General features: G+C 45.2%; 1 protein-coding gene across 1 annotated transcript; it reads left to right on the plus strand.

Annotated features, from left to right (window-relative positions):
• The first annotated feature begins 13,325 nt into the window (after positions 1-13,325).
• LOC123075182 (probable CCR4-associated factor 1 homolog 11) lies at positions 13,326-14,593 on the plus strand. The gene has a single exon (XM_044497847.1). The coding sequence runs from the start codon at positions 13,369-13,371 to the stop codon at positions 14,305-14,307; it is 939 nt and encodes a 312-aa protein (XP_044353782.1). The 5' UTR covers positions 13,326-13,368; the 3' UTR covers positions 14,308-14,593.
• The last annotated feature ends 6,471 nt before the right edge of the window (positions 14,594-21,064 follow it).

A 21,064-nucleotide genomic window follows, 5' to 3' on the forward strand; every position in this document is an offset into this window, starting at 1 on the left:
TGTTGTGTCTATGGGGTGCCCCCTGCCCCCGTATATAAAGGATCAAAGGGGGGAGGTGCGGCCAGCCTTGGGGCGCGCCAGGAGGAGTCCTACTCCCATCGGGAGTAGGACTCCCCCGTTTTCCTAGTTGGATTAGGACTTGGGAGGGGGAAAGAGGAGAGGGAGAAGAAGGAAGGGGGCGCCGCCCCTTCTCCTTGTCCTATTCGGACTAGGGGGAGGGGCGCGCGGCCCAGCCCTAGCCGCCTCTCCTCTCTTCCACCTAGGCCCATTAAGGCCCATTATGTTGCCGGGGGGTTCCGGTAACCTCCCGGTACTCCGGTAAAATCCCGATTTCACCCGGAACACTTCCGATATCCAAACATAGGCTTCCAATATATCAATCTTCATGTCTCGACCATTTCGAGACTCCTCGTCATGTCCGTGATCACATCCGGGACTCCGAACAACCTTCGGTACATCAAAACATATAAACTCATAATATAACTGTCATCGAAACGTTAAGCGTGCGGACCCTACGGGTTCGAGAACTATGTAGACATGACCGAGACATGTCTCCGGTCAATAACCAATAGCGGAACCTGGATGCTCATATTGGCTCCCACATATTCTACGAAGATCTTTATCGGTCAGACCGCATAACAACATACGTTGTTCCCTTTGTCATCGGTATGTTACTTGCCCGAGATTCGATCGTCGGTATCTCAATACCTAGTTCAATCTCATTATCGGCAAGTCTCTTTACTCGTTCTGTAATACATCATCTCGCAACAAACTCATTAGTTGCAATGCTTGCAAGGATTAAGTGATGTGTATTACCGAGAGGGCCCAGAGATACCTCTCCGACAATCGGAGTGACAAATCTCTCGAAATACGCCAACCCAACAAGTACCTTCGGAGACACCTGTAGAGCACCTTTATAATCACCTAGTTACGTTGTGATGTTTGGTAGTACACAAAGTGTTCCTCCGGTACACGGGAGTTGCATAATCTCATAATCATAGGAACATGTATAAGTCATGAAGAAAGCAATAGCAACATACTAAACGATCGAGGGCTAAGCTGACGGAATGGGTCAAGTCAATCACATCATTCTCCTAATGATGTGATCCCGTTAATCAAATGACAACTCATGTCAATGGCTAGGAAACATAACCATCTTTGATCAACGAGCTAGTCAAGTAGAGGCATACTAGTGACACTCTGTTTGTCTATGTATTCACACATGTATTATGTTTCCGGTTAATACAATTCTAGCATGAATAATAAACATTTATCATGATATAAGGAAATAAATAATAACTTTATTATTGCCTCTAGGGCATATTTCCTTCAGTCTCCCACTTGCACTAGAGTCAATAATCTAGTTCACATCACCATGTGATTTAATACCAATAGTTCACATCACCATGTGATTAACACTCATAGTTCACATCGTCATGTGACCAACACCCAAAGGGTTTACTAGAGTCAGTAATCTAGTTCACATTGCTATGTGATTAACACCCAAAGAGTACTAAGTTGTGATCATGTTTTGCTTGTGAGATAATTTTAGTCAACGGGTCTGTCACATTCAGATCCGAAAGTATTTTGCAAATTCTATGTCTACAATGCTCTGCGCGGAGCTACTCTAGCTAATAGCTCCCACTTTCAATATGTATCCAGATTGAGACTTAGAGTCATCTGGACCAGAAGGTTTTGTCAATCCTGAAAGATGCTAACAAGTATGCAAAGCTCCAGCAATCCTTCTAAGGATTGGAGTAAGCATCTTGGAGTTGGAATGTACGCTTTGATGAGATGATCAAAGATTTTGGGTTTATACAAAGTTTATGAGAAACTTGTATTTCCAAAGAAGTGAGTGGGAGCACTATAGAATTCTGATGAGTATATGTTGTTGACATATTGTTGATCAGAAATGATGTAGAATTTCTGGAAAACATACAGGGTTATTTGAAAAGTGTTTTTCAATGCAAAACCTGGATTAAGCTACTTGAACATTGAGAATCAAGATCTATAAGGATAGATCGAAAACGCTTAATAGTACTTTCAAATGAATGCATACCGTGACAGGATTTTGAAGGAGTTCAAAATAGATCAGCAAAGAAGGAGTTCTTGGCTGTGTTACAAGGTGTGAGTATTGAGTAAGACTCAAGACCTGACCACGGCAGAAGAGAGAGAAAGGACGAAGGTCGTCCCCTATGCTTTAGACGTAGGTTCTACAGTATGCTATGCTGTGTACCGCACCTGAAGTGTACCTTGCCATGAGTCAGTCAAGGGGTACAAGAGTGATCCAAGAATGGATCACATGATAGCGGTCGAACTTATCCTTAGTAACTAGTGGACTAAGGAATTTTCTCGATTATGGAGGTGGTGAAAGAGTTCGTCGTAAAGGGTTGCGTCGATGCAAACTTTGACACTATCCGGATGACTCTGAGTAGTAAACCGGATTCGTATAGTAGAGCAGTTATTTGGAATAGCTCCAAGTAGCGCGTGGTAGCTGCATCTACAAGATGACATAGAGATTTGTAAAGCACACACGGATCTGAAAGGTTCAGACCCGTTGACTAGTAACCTCTCTCACAAGCGAGATATGAACAAACCCCATGGGTGTTGGATTCATTACAATCACATAGTGATGTGAACTAGATTATTGACTCTAGTGCAAGTGGGAGACTGTTGGAAATATGCCCTAGAGGCAATAATAAAATGGTTATTATTGTATTTCCTTGTTCATGATAATTTTCTATTGTTCATGCTATAATTGTATTAACTCAAAACCGTAATACATGTGTGAATACATAGACCACAACATGTCCCTAGTAAGCCTCTAGCTGACTAGCTCGTTGATCAATAGATGGTTATGGTTTCCTGACCATGGACATTGGATGTCATTGATAACGGGATCACATCATTAGGAGAATGATGTGATGGACAAGACCCAATCCTAAGCATAGCACAAGATCGTGTAGTTCGTTTGCTAAGAGCTTTTCTAATGTCAAGTATCGTTTCCTTAGACCATGAGATTGTGCAACTCCTGGATACCATAGGAATGCTTTGGGTGTACCAAACGTCACAACGTAACTGGGTGGCTATAAAGGTGCACTACAGGTATCTCCAAAAGTGTCTGTTGGGCTGGCACGAATCGAGACTGGGATTTGTCACTCCGTATGACGGAGAGGTATCTCTGGGCCCACTCGGTAATGCATCATCATAATGAGCTCAATGTGACTAATGAGTTAGCCACGGGATCATGCGTTACGGAACGAGTAAAGTGACTTGCCGGTAACGAGATTGAACGAGGTATTGGGATACCGACGATCGAATCTCGGGCAAGTAACATACCGATTGACAAAGGGAATTGAATACGGGATTGATTGAATCCCCGACATCGTGGTTCATCCGATGAGATCATCGTGGAACATGTCGGAGCCAATATGGGTATCCAGATCCCGCTATTGGTTATTGGCCGGAGAGGTGTCTCGGTCATGTCTGCATGGTTCCCGAACCCGTAGGGTCTACACACTTAAGGTTCGGTGACGCTAGAGTTGTTATGGGAAATAGTATGTGGTTACCGAAGGTTGTTCGGAGTCCCGGATGAGATCCCGGACATCACGAGGAGTTTCGGAATGGTCCGGCGGTGAAGATCGATATATTGGACGAAGGGTATTGGAGTCCGGAAGTGTTCCGGGGGTACCAGGCTATGGCCAGCATGACCGAAAGGTGTTTCGGGAGCCCCGGCAAGTGTTGGAGGGCCTCATGGGCCAAAGGGGAAGGGGCAAACCAGCCCACTAAGGGGAGGTGCGCCCCCCACACCCTTTCCCACGTTACTTGGGGAGGTGGGGCGCCTCCACCTGGCTTGGGAGGCAAGCCTCCACCTGCTTGGCTTGGGGGGCAAGTCTCCCTAGGATTTTCCCTAGGGAGAACCAATCTGCTTGGCCGCCGCCCCCAGGGGAAACCCTAGGGCGCCTCCCCCTCTCCCCTTGCCCCTATATATAGTGGAGGGGTGGGAGGGCAGCCGCACCTCTTCCCTAGCGCAGCCCTCCCTCCTCATACACCTCCTCATCCTCCTCCGTAGTGCTTAGCGAAGCTCTGCCGGAGAACCACGAGCTCCATTGCCACCACGCCGTCGTGCTGCTAGAGTTCTCCCTCAACTTCTCCTCTCCCCTTGCTGGATCAAGAAGGAGGAGACGTCCCAGGGCTGTACGTGTGTTGAACGCGAAGGCGCCGTCCGTTCGGCGCTAGATCGGATCTTCCACGATTTGAATCGCTGCGAGTACGACTCCATCAACCGCGTTCTTGTAACGCTTCCGCTTAGCGATCTTCAAGGGTATGAAGATGCACTCCCTCTCTCTCACTGCTAGCATCTCCTAGATTGGTCTTGGTGACACGTAGGAAAATTTTGAATTATTGCTACGTTCCCCAACACGGGCAAGTCAACCAAAGTCCATACTTTGTTCTCATACATGGATCCCATCTCAGATTTCATGGCCTCAAGCCATTTCGCGGAATCTGGGCTCACCATCGCTTCTTCATAGTTCGTAGGTTCGTCATGGTCTAGTAACATAACCTCCAAAACATGATTACCGTACCACTCTGGTGCGGATCTTACTCTGGTTGACCTACGAGGTTCAGTAACAACTTAATCTGAAGTTTTATGATCATCATCGTTAACTTCCTCACTAATTGGTGTAGATGTCACAGGAACCGGTTTCTGTGATGAACTACTTTCCAATAAGGGAGCAGGTACAGTTACCTCATCAAGTTCTACTTTCCTCCCACTCACTTCTTTCGAGTGAAACTCCTTCTCTAGAAAGGATCCATTCTTAGCAACAAATATCTTGCCTTCGGATCTGTGATAGAAGGTGTACCCAACTGTCTCCTTTGGGTATCCTATGAAGAAACATTTCTCCGATTTGGGTTTGAGCTTCTCAGGATGAAACTTTTCTTATAAGCATCGCAACCCCAAACTTTAAGAAATGACAACTTTGGTTTCTTGCCAAACCATAGTTCATACGGTGTCGTCTCAAACGAATTTAGATGGTGCCCTTTTTACGTGAATGCAGCTGTCTCTAATGCATAACCACAAAACTATAGTGGTAAATCGGTAAGAAACATCATAGATTGCACTATATCCAATAAAGTACGGTTATGACGTTCGGACACACCATTATGCTGTGGTGTTCCAGGTGGCGTGAGTTGCGAAACTATTCCGCATTGTTTCAAATGAAGACCAAACTCGTAACTCAAATATTCTCTTCCACGATTAGATTGTAGAAACTTTATTTTCTTGTTACGATGATTTTCCACTTCACTCTGAAATTATATGAACTTTTCAAATGTTTCAGACTTATGTTTCATCAAGTAGATATACCCATATCTGCTCAAATCATCTGTGAAGGTCAAAAATAATGATACTCGCCGCGAGTCTCAACACTCATCGGATCGCATACATCAGTATGTATTATTTCCAAAAAGTCAGTTGCTTGCTCCATTGTTCCGGAGAACGGAGTTTTAGTCATCTTGCCCATAAGGCGTGGTTCGCAAGCATCAAGTGATTCCAAAATCCCATCAGCATGGAGTTTCTTCATGCGCTTTACACCAATATGACCTAAACGGTAGTGCCACAAATAAGTTGCACTATCATTATTAACTTTGCATCTTTTGGCTTCAATATTATGAATATGTGTATTACTACGATCGAGATCCAACGAACCATTTTCATTGGGTGTGTAACCATATAAGGTTTTATTCATGTAAACAGAACAACAATTATTCTCTAACTTAAATGAATAACCGTATTGCAATAAACATGATCAAATCATATTCATGCTCATGCTCAACGCAAACACCAAATAACACTTATTTAGGTTAACACTAATCCCGAAAGTATAGGGAGTGTGCGATGATGATCATATCAATCTTGGAACCACTTCCAATACACATCGCCACTTCATCCTTAACTAGTTTCTGTTCATTATGCAACTCCCGTTTCGAGTTACTACTCTTTAGCAACTGAACCAGTATCAAATACCGAGGGGTTGCTACGAACACTAGTAAAATACACATCAATAATATGTATATCAAATATACCTTTGTTCACTTTGCCATCCTTCTTATCCACCAAATACTTGGGGCAGTTCCGCTTCCAGTGACCAGTTCCTTTGCAGTAGAAGCACTCAGTCTCAGGCTTAGGTCCAGACTTGGGCTTCTTCACTTGAGCAGCAACTTGCTTGCCATTCTTCTTGAAGTTCCCCTTCCATCCCTTTGCCCTTTTCTTGAAACTAGTGGTCTTGTTAACCATCAACACTTGATGCTCTTTCTTTGATTTCTACCTTCGTCGATTTCAGCATCGCGAAGAGCTCGGGAATTACTTCTGTTATCCCTTGCATATTATAGTTCATCACGAAGTTCTACTAACTTGGTGATGGTGACTAGAGAATTCTGTCAATCACTATTTTATCTGGAAGATTAACTCCCACTTGATTCAAGCGATTGTAGTACCCAGACAATCTGAGCACATGCTCACTGCTTGAGCTATTCTCCTCCATCTTTTAGCTATAGAACTTGTTGGAGACTTCATATCTCTCAACTCGGGTATTTGCTTGAAATATTAACTTCAACTCCTGGAACATCTCATATGGTCCATGACGTTCCCAACGTCTTTGAAGTCCCGATTCTAAGCCGTTTAAGCATGGTGCACTAAACTATCAAGTAGTCATCATATTGAGCTAGCCAAACGTTCATAACATCTGTATCTGCTCCTGCAATAGGTTTGTCACCTAGCGGTGCATCAAGGACATAATTCTTCTGTGCAGCAATGAGGGTAAACCTCAGATCACGGATCCAATCCGCATCATTGCTACTAACATCTTTCAACTTAGTTTTCTCTAGGAACATATCAAAAATAAAATAGGGGAGCTAAACGCGAGCTATTGATCTACAACATAGATATGCTAATACTACCAGGACTAAGTTCATGATAAATTTAAGTTCAATTAATCATATTACTTAAGAACTCCCACTTAGATAGACATCCCTCTAATCCTCTAAGTGATCACGTGATCCATATCAACTAAACCATGTCCGATCATCACGTGAGATGGAGTAGTTTCAATGGTGAACATCACTATGTTGATCATATCTACTATATGATTCACGCTCGACCTTTCGGTCTCAGTGTTCCGAGGCCATATCTGTTATATGCTAGGCTCGTCAAGTTTAACCTGAGTATTCCGCATGTGCAACTGTTTTGCACCCGTTGTATTTGAACGTAGAGCCTATCACACCCGATCATCACGTGGTGTCTCAGCACGAAGAACTTTCGCAACGGTGCATACTCAGGGAGAACACTTGTACCTTGATAATTAGTGAGAGATCATCTTATAAAGCTACCGTCAATCAAAGCAAGATAAGATGCATAAAAAGATAAACATCACATGCAATCAATATAAGTGATATGATATGGCCATCATCATCTTGTGCTTGTGATCTCCATCTCCGAAGCACCGTCATGATCATCATCGTCACCGGCGCGACACCTTGATCTCCATCGTAGCATCGTTGTCGTCTCGCCAATCTTATGCCCTATCGCTACCGCTTAGTGATAAAGTAAAGCATTACAGGGCGATTGCATTGCATACAATAAAGCGACAACCATATGGCTCCTGCCAGTTGCCTATAACTCGGTTACAAAACATGATCATCTCATACAATAAAATTTAGCACCATGTCTTGACCATATCACATCACAACATGCCCTGCAACAACAAGTTAGACGTCCTCTACTTTGTTGTTGCAAGTTTTACGTGGCTGCTACGGGCTTAGCAAGAACCGTTCTTACCTACGCATCAAAACCACAACGATAGTTTGTCAAGTTGGTGCTGTTTTAACCTTCGCAAGGACCGGGCGTAGCCACACTCGGTTCAACTAAAGTTGGAGAAACTGACACCCGCCAGCCACCTCTGTGCAAAGCACGTCGGAAGAACCAGTCTCGCGTAAGCGTACGCGTAATGTCGGTCCGGGCCGCTTCATCCAACAATACCGCCGAACCAAAGTATGACATGCTGGTAAGCAGTATGACTTATATCGCCCACAACTCACTTGTGTTCTACTCGTGCATATGACATCTGCGCATAAAACCAGGCTCGTATGCCACTGTTGGGGAACGTAGTAATTTCAAAAAAATTCTACGCACATGCAAGATCATGGTGATGCATAGCAACGAGAGGGGAGAGTGTTGTCCACGTACCCTCGTAGACCGAAAGCGGAAGAGTTAGCACAACGCGGTTGATGTAGTCGTACGTCTTCACGATCCGACCGATCCAAGTACCGAACGTACGGCACCTCCGAGTTCAGCACACATTCAGCTCGATGACGTCCCTCGAACTCCGATCCAGCCGAGCTTTGAGGGAGAGTTCCGTCAGCACGACGGCGTGGTGACGGTGATGATGTTCTACCGACGCAGGGCTTCGCCTAAGCACCGCTACGATGTTATCGAGGTGGATTATGGTGGAAGGGGCACCGCACACGGCTAAGAGATCAATTGTTGTGTCTATGGGGTGCCCCCTGCCCCCGTATATAAAGGATCAAAGGGGGGAGGTGCGGCCAGCCTTGGGGCGCGCCAGGAGGAGTCCTACTCCCATCGGGAGTAGGACTCCCCCCCTTTTCCTAGTTGGATTAGGACTTGGGAGGGGGGAAAGAGGAGAGGGAGAAGAAGGAAGGGGGGCGCCGCCCACTTCTCCTTGTCCTATTCGGACTAGGGGGAGGGGCGCGCGGCCCAGCCCTAGCCGCCTCTCCTCTCTTCCACCTAGGCCCATTAAGGCCCATTATGTTGCCGGGGGGTTCCGGTAACCTCCCGGTACTCCGGTAAAATCCCGATTTCACCCGGAACACTTCCGATATCCAAACATAGGCTTCCAATATATCAATCTTCATGTCTCGACCATTTCGAGACTCCTCGTCATGTCCGTGATCACATCCGGGACTCCGAACAACCTTCGGTACATCAAACATATAAACTCATAATATAACTGTCATCGAAACGTTAAGTGTGCGGACCCTACGGGTTCGAGAACTATGTAGACATGACCGAGACATGTCTCCGGTCAATAACCAATAGCGGAACCTGGATGCTCATATTGGCTCCCACATATTCTACGAAGATCTTTATCGGTCAGACCGCATAACAACATACGTTGTTCCCTTTGTCATCGGTATGTTACTTGCCCGAGATTCGATCGTCGGTATCTCAATACCTAGTTCAATCTCGTTACCGGCAAGTCTCTTTACTCGTTCTGTAATACATCATCTCGCAACAAACTCATTAGTTGCAATGCTTGCAAGGCTTAAGTGATGTGTATTACCGAGAGGGCCCAGAGATACCTCTCCGACAATCGGAGTGACAAATCCTAATCTCGAAATACGCCAACCCAACAAGTACCTTCGGAGACACCTGTAGAGCACCTTTATAATCACCCAGTTACATTGTGACGTTTGGTAGCACACAAAGTGTTCCTCCGGTAAACTGGAGTTGCATAATCTCATAGTCATAGGAACATGTATAAGTCATGAAGAAAGCAATAGCAACATACTAAACGATCGAGTGCTAAGCTAACGGAATGGGTCAAGTCAATCACATCATTCTCCTAATGATGTGATCCCGTTAATCAAATGACAACTCATGTCAATGGCTAGGAAACATAACCATTTTTGATCAACGAGCTAGTCAAGTAGAGGCATACTAGTGACACTCTGTTTGTCTATGTATTCACACATGTATTATGTTTCCGGTTAATACAATTCTAGCATGAATAATAAACATTTATCATGATATAAGGAAATAAATAATAACTTTATTATTGCCTCTAGGGCATATTTCCTTCATGCTGCACCAAAGGTCTGAGGTAAACTACTCACACTTCATCGGAGAGGCTATGGTGTTGATGTAGAAGCCCTCCGTGATGGATGCCCCCTCCGACGGAGCTCCGGAACAGGCCCCAAGATGGGATCTCATGGGTACAGAAGGTTGCGGCGGTGGAATTAGGTTTTTGGCTCCGTATCTGATCGTTTGGGGGTACGTAGGTATATATAGGAGGAAGGAGTACGTCGGTGGAGCAACAGGGGGCCCACGAGGGTGGAGGGCGCGCCCCCCTACCCCGTGGCTTCCTCTTTTGTTTCTTGACGTAGGGTCCAAGTCTGTCGGATCATAATCTTCCTAAAAATCACGTTCCCGAAGGTTTCATTCCCTTTGGACTCCGTTTGATATTCCTTTTCTGCGAAACTCTGAAATAGGCAAAAAACAGCAATTCTGGGCTGGGCCTTTGGTTAATAGGTTAGTCCCAAAAAAATATAAAAGTGAATAATAAAGCCCAATAATGTCCAAAACAGAAGATAATATAGCATGGAGCAATCAAAAATTATAGATACGTTGGAGACGTATCAGATACCTCCATCACACTAATCCCTAAGGTGCGCCACCCGCAGTCAGTTTCACAATATCGTCCGATTGCTTTGTGTCCGGTTCTGTACAAGATTGCGGCCAAAGTTATTACTAATCGCTTGCGATACATCATGGACGATATTATTAGTGAAAAGCAGAGCGCTTTCGTTCCTGGTCGTCTTATCGCAGATAATGTACTTGTGGCTTATGAAAGTATACATACGATGAGAAGAAGGAAGAAAGGAAATAACTATTCTTGTGCAGTCAAGCTAGATATGATGAAGGCTTACGATCGGGTGGAATGGCACTACCTCGAGGCAATTCTGTCTCGCCTGGGCTTCAACATTGTATTCATACGCCTGATTATGAAGTGTGTCACCTCGGTTCGTTTCTCGGTTCGGGTTAATGGAGAGCTTCTCCCTTTCTTCACACCAACTCGGGGTTTCCGACAAGGTGATCCAGTCTCTCCATACCTCTTCCTGCTCTGTGCAGAAGGTTTTTCTTCATTACTGAAGTTTTACAATGGTGGATCTATTGACAGGGTCCTAAGAGTGAGCTATAGATCACCTTGGGTCTCTCATTTGCTATTTGCAGACGACAGTCTAATCTTCATTAATGCAAGCGCTGCAAGTGCTTTGCGTTTGAATGAAATTCTGAGGGTCTATGGTGATGCCTCTGGTCAGTGTGTGAACCGGGACAAAAGTTCTATCTATTTCAGCACCAATACCCCGGACACCGTCATGCAAGCCTTGAAGACGACCATGAACATCCAGGTCGAGGCATTCAGCGAAAGATATCTGGGGCTTCCCACTGCGGTTGGACGTATCACCAGTGGTACCTTCGATCACATTAGTGAGAGAGCTCGTGGAAAGATGCAAGGGTGGTCGGAAAAACTGCTTGCATGTGCTGGACGGGAAACATTGCTCAAGTCTGTCATTCAATCTATCCCTACTTATCCCATGAGCACTTTCCTTCTCACCAAAAAAGTTTGCAAGAGTCTCACTTCTCCCATGGCAAAATATTTTTGGAGTAGCTCTCTTGATAAAAAAGCAATGCATTGGGTTTCCTGGAAGTAGTTATCTAAACCCAAGTGCAAGGGGGGGATGGGGTTTCGAGACCCGAATCTCTTCAACCTCGCTATGCTAGGCAAGCATGGGTGGCGCTTCATCACCAACCCAAACTCGCTCTGCGCGCGAGTTCTCAAGGGCCGTTATTTCCCGGATACCGATTTCATGCATGCACTGGTCCCCAAGTCAGCTTCGGCAACTTGGAAAGCAATTGTGGCGGGAAGGGACGCCCTGAAGACAGGCTTAATCTCCAGAGTGGGAGATGGATCTACTATCTCGGTTTGGGAGGATAAGTGGATCCCAGGTACGGTTGCAATGATTCCAACTCAGAGACCTACAGATACTAACATTGAGCGGGTGTCAGATCTTATAGACACAAGGAGTTGGTCTTGGAAGATTGATGTGATCAGGGACAATTTTACCGCTCAGGATGCCGCGGCCATACTTAATATTCCCATCAGGCAAGGCGGGGGCGATGATTTTCTTGCATGGGCATTTGACAAATCAGGTAACTACACAGTTAAAACGGCATACCATGCTCTCATGAATCAGAACGAGCGTTTGGATCTAGAGGAAGGGACGGCTACCGAAACCTCATCGGACGATCAACAGTTGTGGAAAGCCTTGTGCGAGTTGAATGTTATCCCAAAAGTGAGGGTGTTCTGGTGGAGAGTGTTACGTGGCATTCTTCCAGATGAAACTACTCTTAACTATCGTCACATTGCAGACGTTCGCCAGTGCAATGTTTGCCGCTCTATGGAGGAGGATTTGAAGCATGCACTAATACACTGTATACATGCACAGAGCTTCTGGGAAGAGGCGTGGACATGGCTTGGTCTCCGTCTTCCACCTCTTCACTCGGTTACGTGGGCTCGAGACATCACATGTGATCCTCAGTTCACTTCCGATGAATGTGCAAAGATCACCACTACTATGTGGTCAATTTGGCATTCCAGGAACCGAATCAAACATGGTGATGAGGGGAGAGATCCCACAACAACTATCAGAAATATTAAGGAGGCTATCTCCCTCCTTCAACTACCACGTAAGGAAACCCTGGTTCTACCGGGTTATGGTTGGCGGCCCCCTGAGGAGGGGTCGGTCAAGATCAATACAGACGGCGCTTTGAAGTTTGATGAAGGCCGGGGCAGTGCTGGAGGAGTGGCCCGATCTTCCTCAGCACTTCTGGGTTCATGGTGTAAACCATACACGGGAGCCTCGAATCCCTTGATGATGGAGTGCTTGTCACTGCGAGATGGAGTCCGCTTTGCTTGTCTTCGAGGATTCCAGCATGTGATCATGGAAGTCGACTGTTTGGAGCTGGTGAAGTACTGGCAATCTCGCCACAATTCTCGTTTAATTGTGGCTCCTTTACTTTTAGAAATAGGAGAGCTTTGTACCTTTCTTCTTCTTTTGATATTCTTCATGTAAATCGAGCGGCAAACGTTCCGGCGCATCTGTGTGTGAAGCGTGCTTGCACATTGAATGTGACGGAAAGCCGGCTCGATGAAACCCCTAGCTTCTTGGTGACTAGCCTTCTGGCTGACTGCACCGAGTGTGCTTTCATGAAATAAAGCTCTTCAACTTTCCCGCAAAAAAAAGAGCATGTTGGGTGTTGTCCCGCGCGTTCACAACGGCCGGATGTTGCCTTCTAGTATGAGCGTATAATTGCACCTGAACTGATGATACCGTATTTGACTCGAAAATCAATCCTGTGTCCGAGTCCGACTACAGCTCCCTTTCTTGTCCGACCGCAGCTGGCACCCTCCTTTTATATACGCCTCTGCACCGCTTATAGCAACACAATAACAACAAGAGATCTCTAATCTAACAACAACAACAAGCGATCGAGATCGAGATCGAGATATGCACCGTGGACGCATCGCCGTGAACCCGGCCGCCGGCACGTTCGCCAGGTTTCCGCCGCCGCCGCCGCGCTTCAAGTTCAATCACATGTTTCCCGTGCAGGTGCAGGCCCCGCCGTTTGTCTACCACGCTGCTCCCCTGCCGCCGGTACAGCCGCAGCTGGCGGTCCAGGTGCGCCCTGTGTGGGCGGGGAACTTCAACGAAGAGTGGGGCTACCTCCAGAGCTTCGCCGCGTTCGCCCGCTACGTCGCTGTCGACGTGCACTACCCTGGACTCGTGCACGCCGCCGGCCAGGACCTCAGCAGCCTGACGGTGGAGCACTGCTACGCGCTCATGAAGGCAAACGTCGACGGCCTCAAGCCGCTCCAGGTCGGCATCGCCGTCTGCGACCACCAGGGCCAGCAGGTCGCCTGGGAGTTCAACCTCCGCGACTTCTGCCGCCTCGCCGACCCGCACGACGACAAGGCCCTCGACTACCTCGCCCGCCGCGGCCTCGACCTCGACACGCTCCGTAACCACGGCGTCGACGCCTACATGCTCGGCGCGCTGCTCATGGGTTCCGGCCTCATCGGCGCCGGACACGGGCGGCCGCTGTCGTGGATCACCTACGCCGGCGCCTACCACGTGGCGTACCTCCTGAAGATCGTCACGGGCGGCGCCCCGCTGCCGCACGACGTGGCCGGGTTCCTCGGCGCCATGCAGTATTACCTCGGCCAGCAGGTCTACGACGTTGCGACGATGGCGGCCGGCTGCTCGGGCATGCCGGTGGGGCTGGACTGCATCGCCGCTAACCTGCGCATCCATCCGCCGTGGGGGAGCCCTCGCCTAGCAGGCGCCGCCGCCGTGCGCGCGCTTTTGGCCTTCAGGATTTTGAAGCAAGGGCAGTTCGGTGGCAGCGTGGAGAGGTTCCGAGGCCTGCTTCAGGGCCTGCAGCATTAGTTGTTCGACGGTCGATCAGACACGAGCAACGTCGTTGGTCAAGAATTCGAATGTGCAACGGTCAAGCGTTTGTTTTTCTCATCGAAAAAAAAACATTTGATTTTCCTTTAGTAATCATATTTTTTTTTGCATGGTAGTAGTAATCAAAACTTCCGGTCAAGGTTTTAGTGATGAGTGATGTATTTGTCGCAATAATTACTTGAGTAGTATGTATAAACTTCCAGTCAAGGTTTTAGTAGTATGTATTTGTCGTAATTTGATGAGTGATGTTTTTGTCAACCATGTATCTTCTACGCAATTTTTTATTTTTTATTTAAAAGGAGGATCACCCTCGGACGCTGCATCTGAATGATGCATTTTCTTATGGCATCTCCAACTTCGGATATATTATTTGTCCGTGGATGTGTCCGCGAACAGTGATACAAAAAACCGGTAATACAACGCTTACCGTAAACCTTCGTCCGTAATAAAATAGATTCAGATATATTTCATGCAAACGGACATAAATTTGATATATTATATATAAACTGAATGATATTTCATCCGTTCAGCTAAAACCTAAACTAATTTGTAACTGACGATGACCTCGTACGCCTGTTCGGGTTGGCCGGCGGCACCAAAGGGCACGAGGACCTGGCAGCTCTGCCTAGCCGCCACCTGGTGCTCGTCGGGATGTCGCTCCGCATCCTCCTACATCGTGCGGAGGGACGCCTCGGCCAACGCCGACTCTAGCCGGGGAGCCCTGCCCTCCCTTGTCACCTGCAATTCGTGACGAGTTCCCTGTCAAGGCAACGCAGTCGCTATGTGGACGTCTCTGTGGTGGTCATCGACTGGTCACGGGTCTAGGCCTCCACGAGGTTGGGGCCCGCAGTGTTGGACTTCGTGAACGTCGCCTTCTGCGCCGCTCCTGCCGCGCCCGCCTCCCTGGATGCCTTCTCCTATGTCGAGATGATGCTTAGTGATGAGTGAGGGAGTCCTGGATTACGGGGTCCTCGGGCGTCCGGGCTATGCAACATGGGCCGGACTAATGGACCGTGAAGATACAAGATAGAAGACTTTCCCTCGTGTCCGGATGGGACTCTCCTTTGCGTGGAAGGCAAGCTTGGCGTGCGGATATGAATATTCCTTTCTCTGTAAACCGACTCTGTACAACCCTAGCCTCCTCCGGTGTCTATATAAACCGGAGGGTTTAGTCCGTAGAGGCAATCATAATCATACATGCTAGACAATTAGGGTTTAGCCATTACGATCTCGTGGTAGATCAACTCTTGTAACCCCTATACTCATCAAAGTCAATCAAGCAGGACGTAGGGCATTACCTCCATCAAGAGGGCCCGAACCTTGGTAAACATCGTGTCCCTTGTCTCCTGTTACCATCGATCCTTAGACGCACAGTGGACAATTATGGTAAGATTCCATTATTCTCAACCAGGCATCTTTTAAGTTTTCTCCTTGTCTTTGTTTGAAGTGAAAGACTTCAAACTCAGGGGACAACGGAGTAGATAAGGTACTAGCCATAACGACAAGCAAACGGAAAAGAGGCGAACGAAAAAGAGAGGGCGAATAAAACGGCAAGGGTGAAGTGGGAGAGAGGAAAAACGAGAGGCAAATGGCAAATAATGTAATGCGGGAGATAAGGGTTTGTGATGGGTACTTGGTATGTTGACTTTTGCGTAGACCTCCCCGGCAACGGCACCAGAAATCCTTCTTGCTACCTCTTGAGCACTGCGTTGGTTTTCCCTTGAAGAGGAAAGGGTGATGCAGCAAAGTAGCGTAAGTATTTCCCTCAGTTTTTGAGAACCAAGGTATCAATCCAGTAGGAGGCTACGCGCGAGTCCCTCGCACCTACACAAAACAAATAAATCCTCGCAAACAACGCGATAAGGGGTTGTCAATCCCTTCACGGTCACTTACGAGAGTGAGATCTGATAGATATGATAGGATAATATTTTTGGTATTTTTATGATAAAGATGCAAAGTAAAATAAAAGTAAAGTAAAAAGCAAAGGAAATAACTAAGTGTTGGAAGATTAATATGATGAAGAGAGACCCGGGGGCCATAGGTTTCACTAGTGGCTTCTCTCATGAGCATAAGTATTTTACGGTGGGTGAACAAATTACTGTTGAGCAATTGACAGAATTGAGCATAGTTATGAGAATATCTAGGTATGATCATGTATATAGGCATCACGTCCGAGACAATTAGACCGACTCCTGCCTGCATCTACTACTATTACTCCACTCATCGACCGCTATCCAGCATGCATCTAGAGTATTATGTTCATAAAAACAGAGTAACGCCTTAAGCAACATGACATGATGTAGAGGGATAAATTCATGCAATATGATAAAAACCCCATCTTGTTATCCTCGATGGCAACAATACTATACGTGCCTTGCTGCCCCTACTGTCACTGGGAAAGGACACCGCAAGATTGAACCCAAAGCTAAGCACTTCTCCCATTGCAAGAAAGATCAATCTAGTAGGCCAAACCAAACTGATAATTCGAAGAGACTTGCAAAGATAACCAATCATACATAAAAGAATTCAGAAGATTCAAATATTGTTCATAGATAAACTTGATCATAAACCCACAATTCATCGGTCTCAACAAACACACCGCAAAAGAAGATTACATCGAATAGATCTCCATGAGAGAGGGGGAGAACATTGTATTGAGATCCAAAAAGAGAGAAGAAGCCATCTAGCTAATAACTACGGACCCGAAGGTCTGAGGTAAACTACTCACACTTCATCGGAGAGGCTATGGTGTTGATGTAGAAGCCCTCCGTGATGGATGCCCCCTCCGGCGGAGCTCCGGAACAGGCCCCAAGATGGGATCTCGTGGGTACAGAAGGTTGCGGCGATGGAATTAGGTTTTTGGCTCCGTCCCTGATCGTTTGGGGGTACGTAGGTATATATAGGAGGAAGAAGTACGTCGGTGTTGCAACAGGGGGCCCACGAGGGTGGAGGGCGCGCCCTGGGGGGTAGGCGCGCCCCCCTACCTCGTGGCCTCCTGGAAGCTTCTCTTACGTAGGGTCCAAGTCTCCTGGTTCATGTTCGTTCCGAAAATCACGTTCCCGAAGGTTTCATTTCGTTTGGACTCCGTTTGATATTCTTTTTCTGTGAAACTCTAAAATAGGCAAAAAACAACAATTCTGGGCTGGGCCTCCGGTTAATAGGTTAGTCCCAAAAATAATATAAAAGTGAATAATAAAGCCCAATAATGTCCAAAATAGAAGATAATATAGCATGGAGCAATCAAAAATTATAGATACGTTGGAGACGTATCAAGCATCCCCAAGCTTAATTCCTGCTCGTCCTCGAGTAGGTAAATGATAAAAACAGAATTTTTGATGCGGAGTGCTACTTGGCATAATTTCAATGTAATTCTTCTTAATTGTGGTATGAATATTCAGATCCGAAAGATTCAAGATAAAAAGTTCATATTGACATAAAAATAATAATACTTCAAGCATACTAACTAAGCAATTATGTTCTCTCAAAATAACATGGCCAACGAAAGTTCATCCCTACAAAATCATATAGTTTAGTAATGCTCCATTTTTGTCACAGAAGAATGCTCTCATCATGCACAACCCCGATAACAAGCCAAGCAATTGTTCCATACTTTAGTAATCTCAAACTTATAAACCTTCACGCAATACATGAGCGCGAGCCATGGACATAGCACTATGGATGGAATAGAATATGATGATGGGGGTTATGTGGAGAAGACAAAAAAGGAGAAAGTCTCACATCAACGAGGCTAATCAATGAGCTATGGAGATGCCCATCGATTGATGTTAATGCAAGGAGTAGGGATTGCCATGCAACGGATGCACTAGAGCTACAAATGTATGAAAGCTCAACAAAAGAAACTAAGTGGGTGTGCATCCAACTTGCTTGCTCACGAAGACCTAGGGCACTTGAGGAGGCCCATTGTTGGAATATACAAGCCAAGTTCTATAATGAAAAAATCCCACTAGTATATGAAAATGACAAAACAAGACACTCTCTATCATGAAGATTATGGTGCTACTTTGAAGCACAAGTGTGGTAAAAGGATAGTAACATTGTCCCTTCTCTCTTTTTCTCTCATTTTTTTGGGCCTTCTCTTTTTTGATGGCCTTTCTCTTTTTTTATTCCTCACTTGGGACAATGCTCTAGAAAATGATGATCATCACACTTCTATTTATTTACAACTCTTACAACTCGATACTAGAACAAAGTATGACTCTATATGAATGCATCCGGCGGTGTACCGGGATATGCAATGAACCAAGAGTGACATGTATGAAAGAATTATGAACGGTGGCTTTGCCACAAATACTCTGTCAACTACATGATCATGCTAAGCAATATGACAATGATGAATGTGTCATGATAAACGGAATGGTGGAAAGTTGCATGGCAATATATCTCGGAATGGCTATGGAAATGCCATAATAGGTAGGTATGGTGGCTGTTTTGAGGAAGATATAAGGAGGTTTATGTGTGAAAGAGCGTATCATATCACGGGGTTTGGATGTACCGGCGAAGTTTGCACCAACTCTCAATGTGAGAAAGGGCAATGCACGGTACCGAAGAGGCTAGCAATGATGGAAGGGTGAGAGTGCGTATAATCCATGGACTCAACATTAGTCATAAAGAACTCACATACTTATTGCAAAAATCTACAAGTCATCAAAAACCAAGCACTACGCGCATGCTCCTAGGGGGATAGATTGGTAGGAAAAGACCATCGCTCGTCCCCGACCGCCACTCATAAGGAGGACAATCAAAGAACACCTCATGTTTCAAATTTGTTACATAACGTTTACCATACGTGCATGCTACGGGACTTGCAAACTTCAACACAAGTATTTCTCAAATTCACAACTACTCAACTAGCACGACTTTGATATTATTACCTCCATATCTCAAAACAATCATCAAGCATCAAACTTCTCTTAGTATTCAGCACACTCATAAGAAAGTTTTTACTATCTTGAATACCTAGCCTATTAGGATTATATTAAGCAAATTACCATGCTATTTAAGACTCTCAAAATAATCTAAGTGAAGCATGAGAGATCAATATTTTCTATAAAACGAATCCACCACTGTGCTCTAAAAGATATAAGTGAAGTACTAGAGCAAAACTATATAACTCAAAAGATATAAGTGAAGCACATAGAGTATTCTAATAATTTCCGAATCATGTGTGTCTCTCTCAAAAGGTGTGTACAGAAAGGATGATTGTGGCAAACTAACAAGCAAAGACTCAAATCATACAAGACGCTCCAAGCAAAACACATATCATGTGGTGAATAAAAATATAGCTCCAAGTAAAGTTACCGATGGAAGTAGACGAAAGAGGTGATGCCTTCCGGGGCATCCCCAAGCTTTGGCTTTTTGGTGTCCTTAGATTATATTGGGGGTGACATGGGCATCCCCAAGCTTAGGTTCTTGCCACTCCTTGTTCCATAATCCATCAAATCTTTCATCCAAAACTTGAAAACTTCACAACACAAAACTTAACAGAAAATCTCGTGAGCTCCGTTAACGAAAGAAAACAAAAGACCACTTCAACGTACTGTAATGAACTCATTCTTTATTTATATTGGTGTTAAACCTACTGTATTCCAACTTCTCTATGGTTTATAAACTATTTTACTAGCCATAGATTCATCAAAATAAGCAAACAACATACGAAAAACAGAATCTGTCAAAAACAGAACAGTCTGTAGTAATCTGTAACTAACGCAAACTTCCAGAACTCCAAAAAATCAGCAAAAATAGGAAGACCTAGGCAATTTGTTTATTGATCAGCAGCAATTGGAATCAGTATTTTATTACGTTCTGGTGATTTTTAACAATTGTTTTCGTGAACAGAAAGTTTCTGGAATTTTCTGCAAGATCAAATAACTATCATCCAAGAAGATCCTATAGGTTTAACTTGGCACAAACACTAATTAAAACATAAAAACATATCTAACCAGAGGCTAGAACAAATATTTATTCCTAAACAGAAGCAAAAAGCAAAAAAAAAATTGGGTTGCTTCCCAACAAGCGCTATCGTTTAACGCCCCTAGCTAGGCATAATAGCAAGGATAGATCTAGGTATTGCCATCTTTGGTTTTCAACTTTTTAGCGGAATCAAGCTCGAATCCGGGAGGTTCTTTACCTTTCCCTTCATATTCTGAAATTTTTAGATCTAAAGAATCCAACCGCTTATTGCAAAGAGTAATCAACATATTCATGCGGTGGATATTTCCGCTAACGTTCTTAAGAGGTTCAAGAGACTTCTGTAAAATCTTAGTAACTTCGCAAATTTTTTCAAAAACTTGTGTCTCTTCCTTGGTAGGATGAGGCCCCTTTTGTTGAGGTAGTATTCCCACTATACCTTCTATAGCTTCATGCGCAATATGTGGATCAATTTCAATAAAATTACCTTTGGCAACGCAATCCAAGAGTTGTCTATGAGACATATTTAATCCAACATAAAAATTGCGAAGCAAAATTCTCAGGTTCATTTCAAAGGTACAATTATGGTAAGATTCCATTATTCTCAACCAGGCGTCTTTTAAGTTTTCTCCTTGTCTTTGTTTGAAGTGAAAGACTTCAAACTCAGGGGACAACGGAGTAGATAAGGGACTAGCCATAACGACAAGCAAACGGAAAAGAGGCGAACGAAAAAGAGATGGCGAATAAAACGGCAAGGGTGAAGTGGGGGACAGGAAAAGGAGAGGCAAATGGCAAATAATGTAATGCG

This window comes from Triticum aestivum, chromosome 3D (assembly GCF_018294505.1).
Source record: "Triticum aestivum cultivar Chinese Spring chromosome 3D, IWGSC CS RefSeq v2.1, whole genome shotgun sequence".
NCBI classification, from domain to species: Eukaryota; Viridiplantae; Streptophyta; class Magnoliopsida; order Poales; family Poaceae; genus Triticum; species Triticum aestivum.

Bases quoted from the DNA above. Each gene is read 5' to 3' on its own strand.
- LOC123075182 (XM_044497847.1), top strand. From the start codon at position 13,369: ATGCACCGTGGACGCATCGCCGTGAACCCGGCCGCCGGCACGTTCGCC.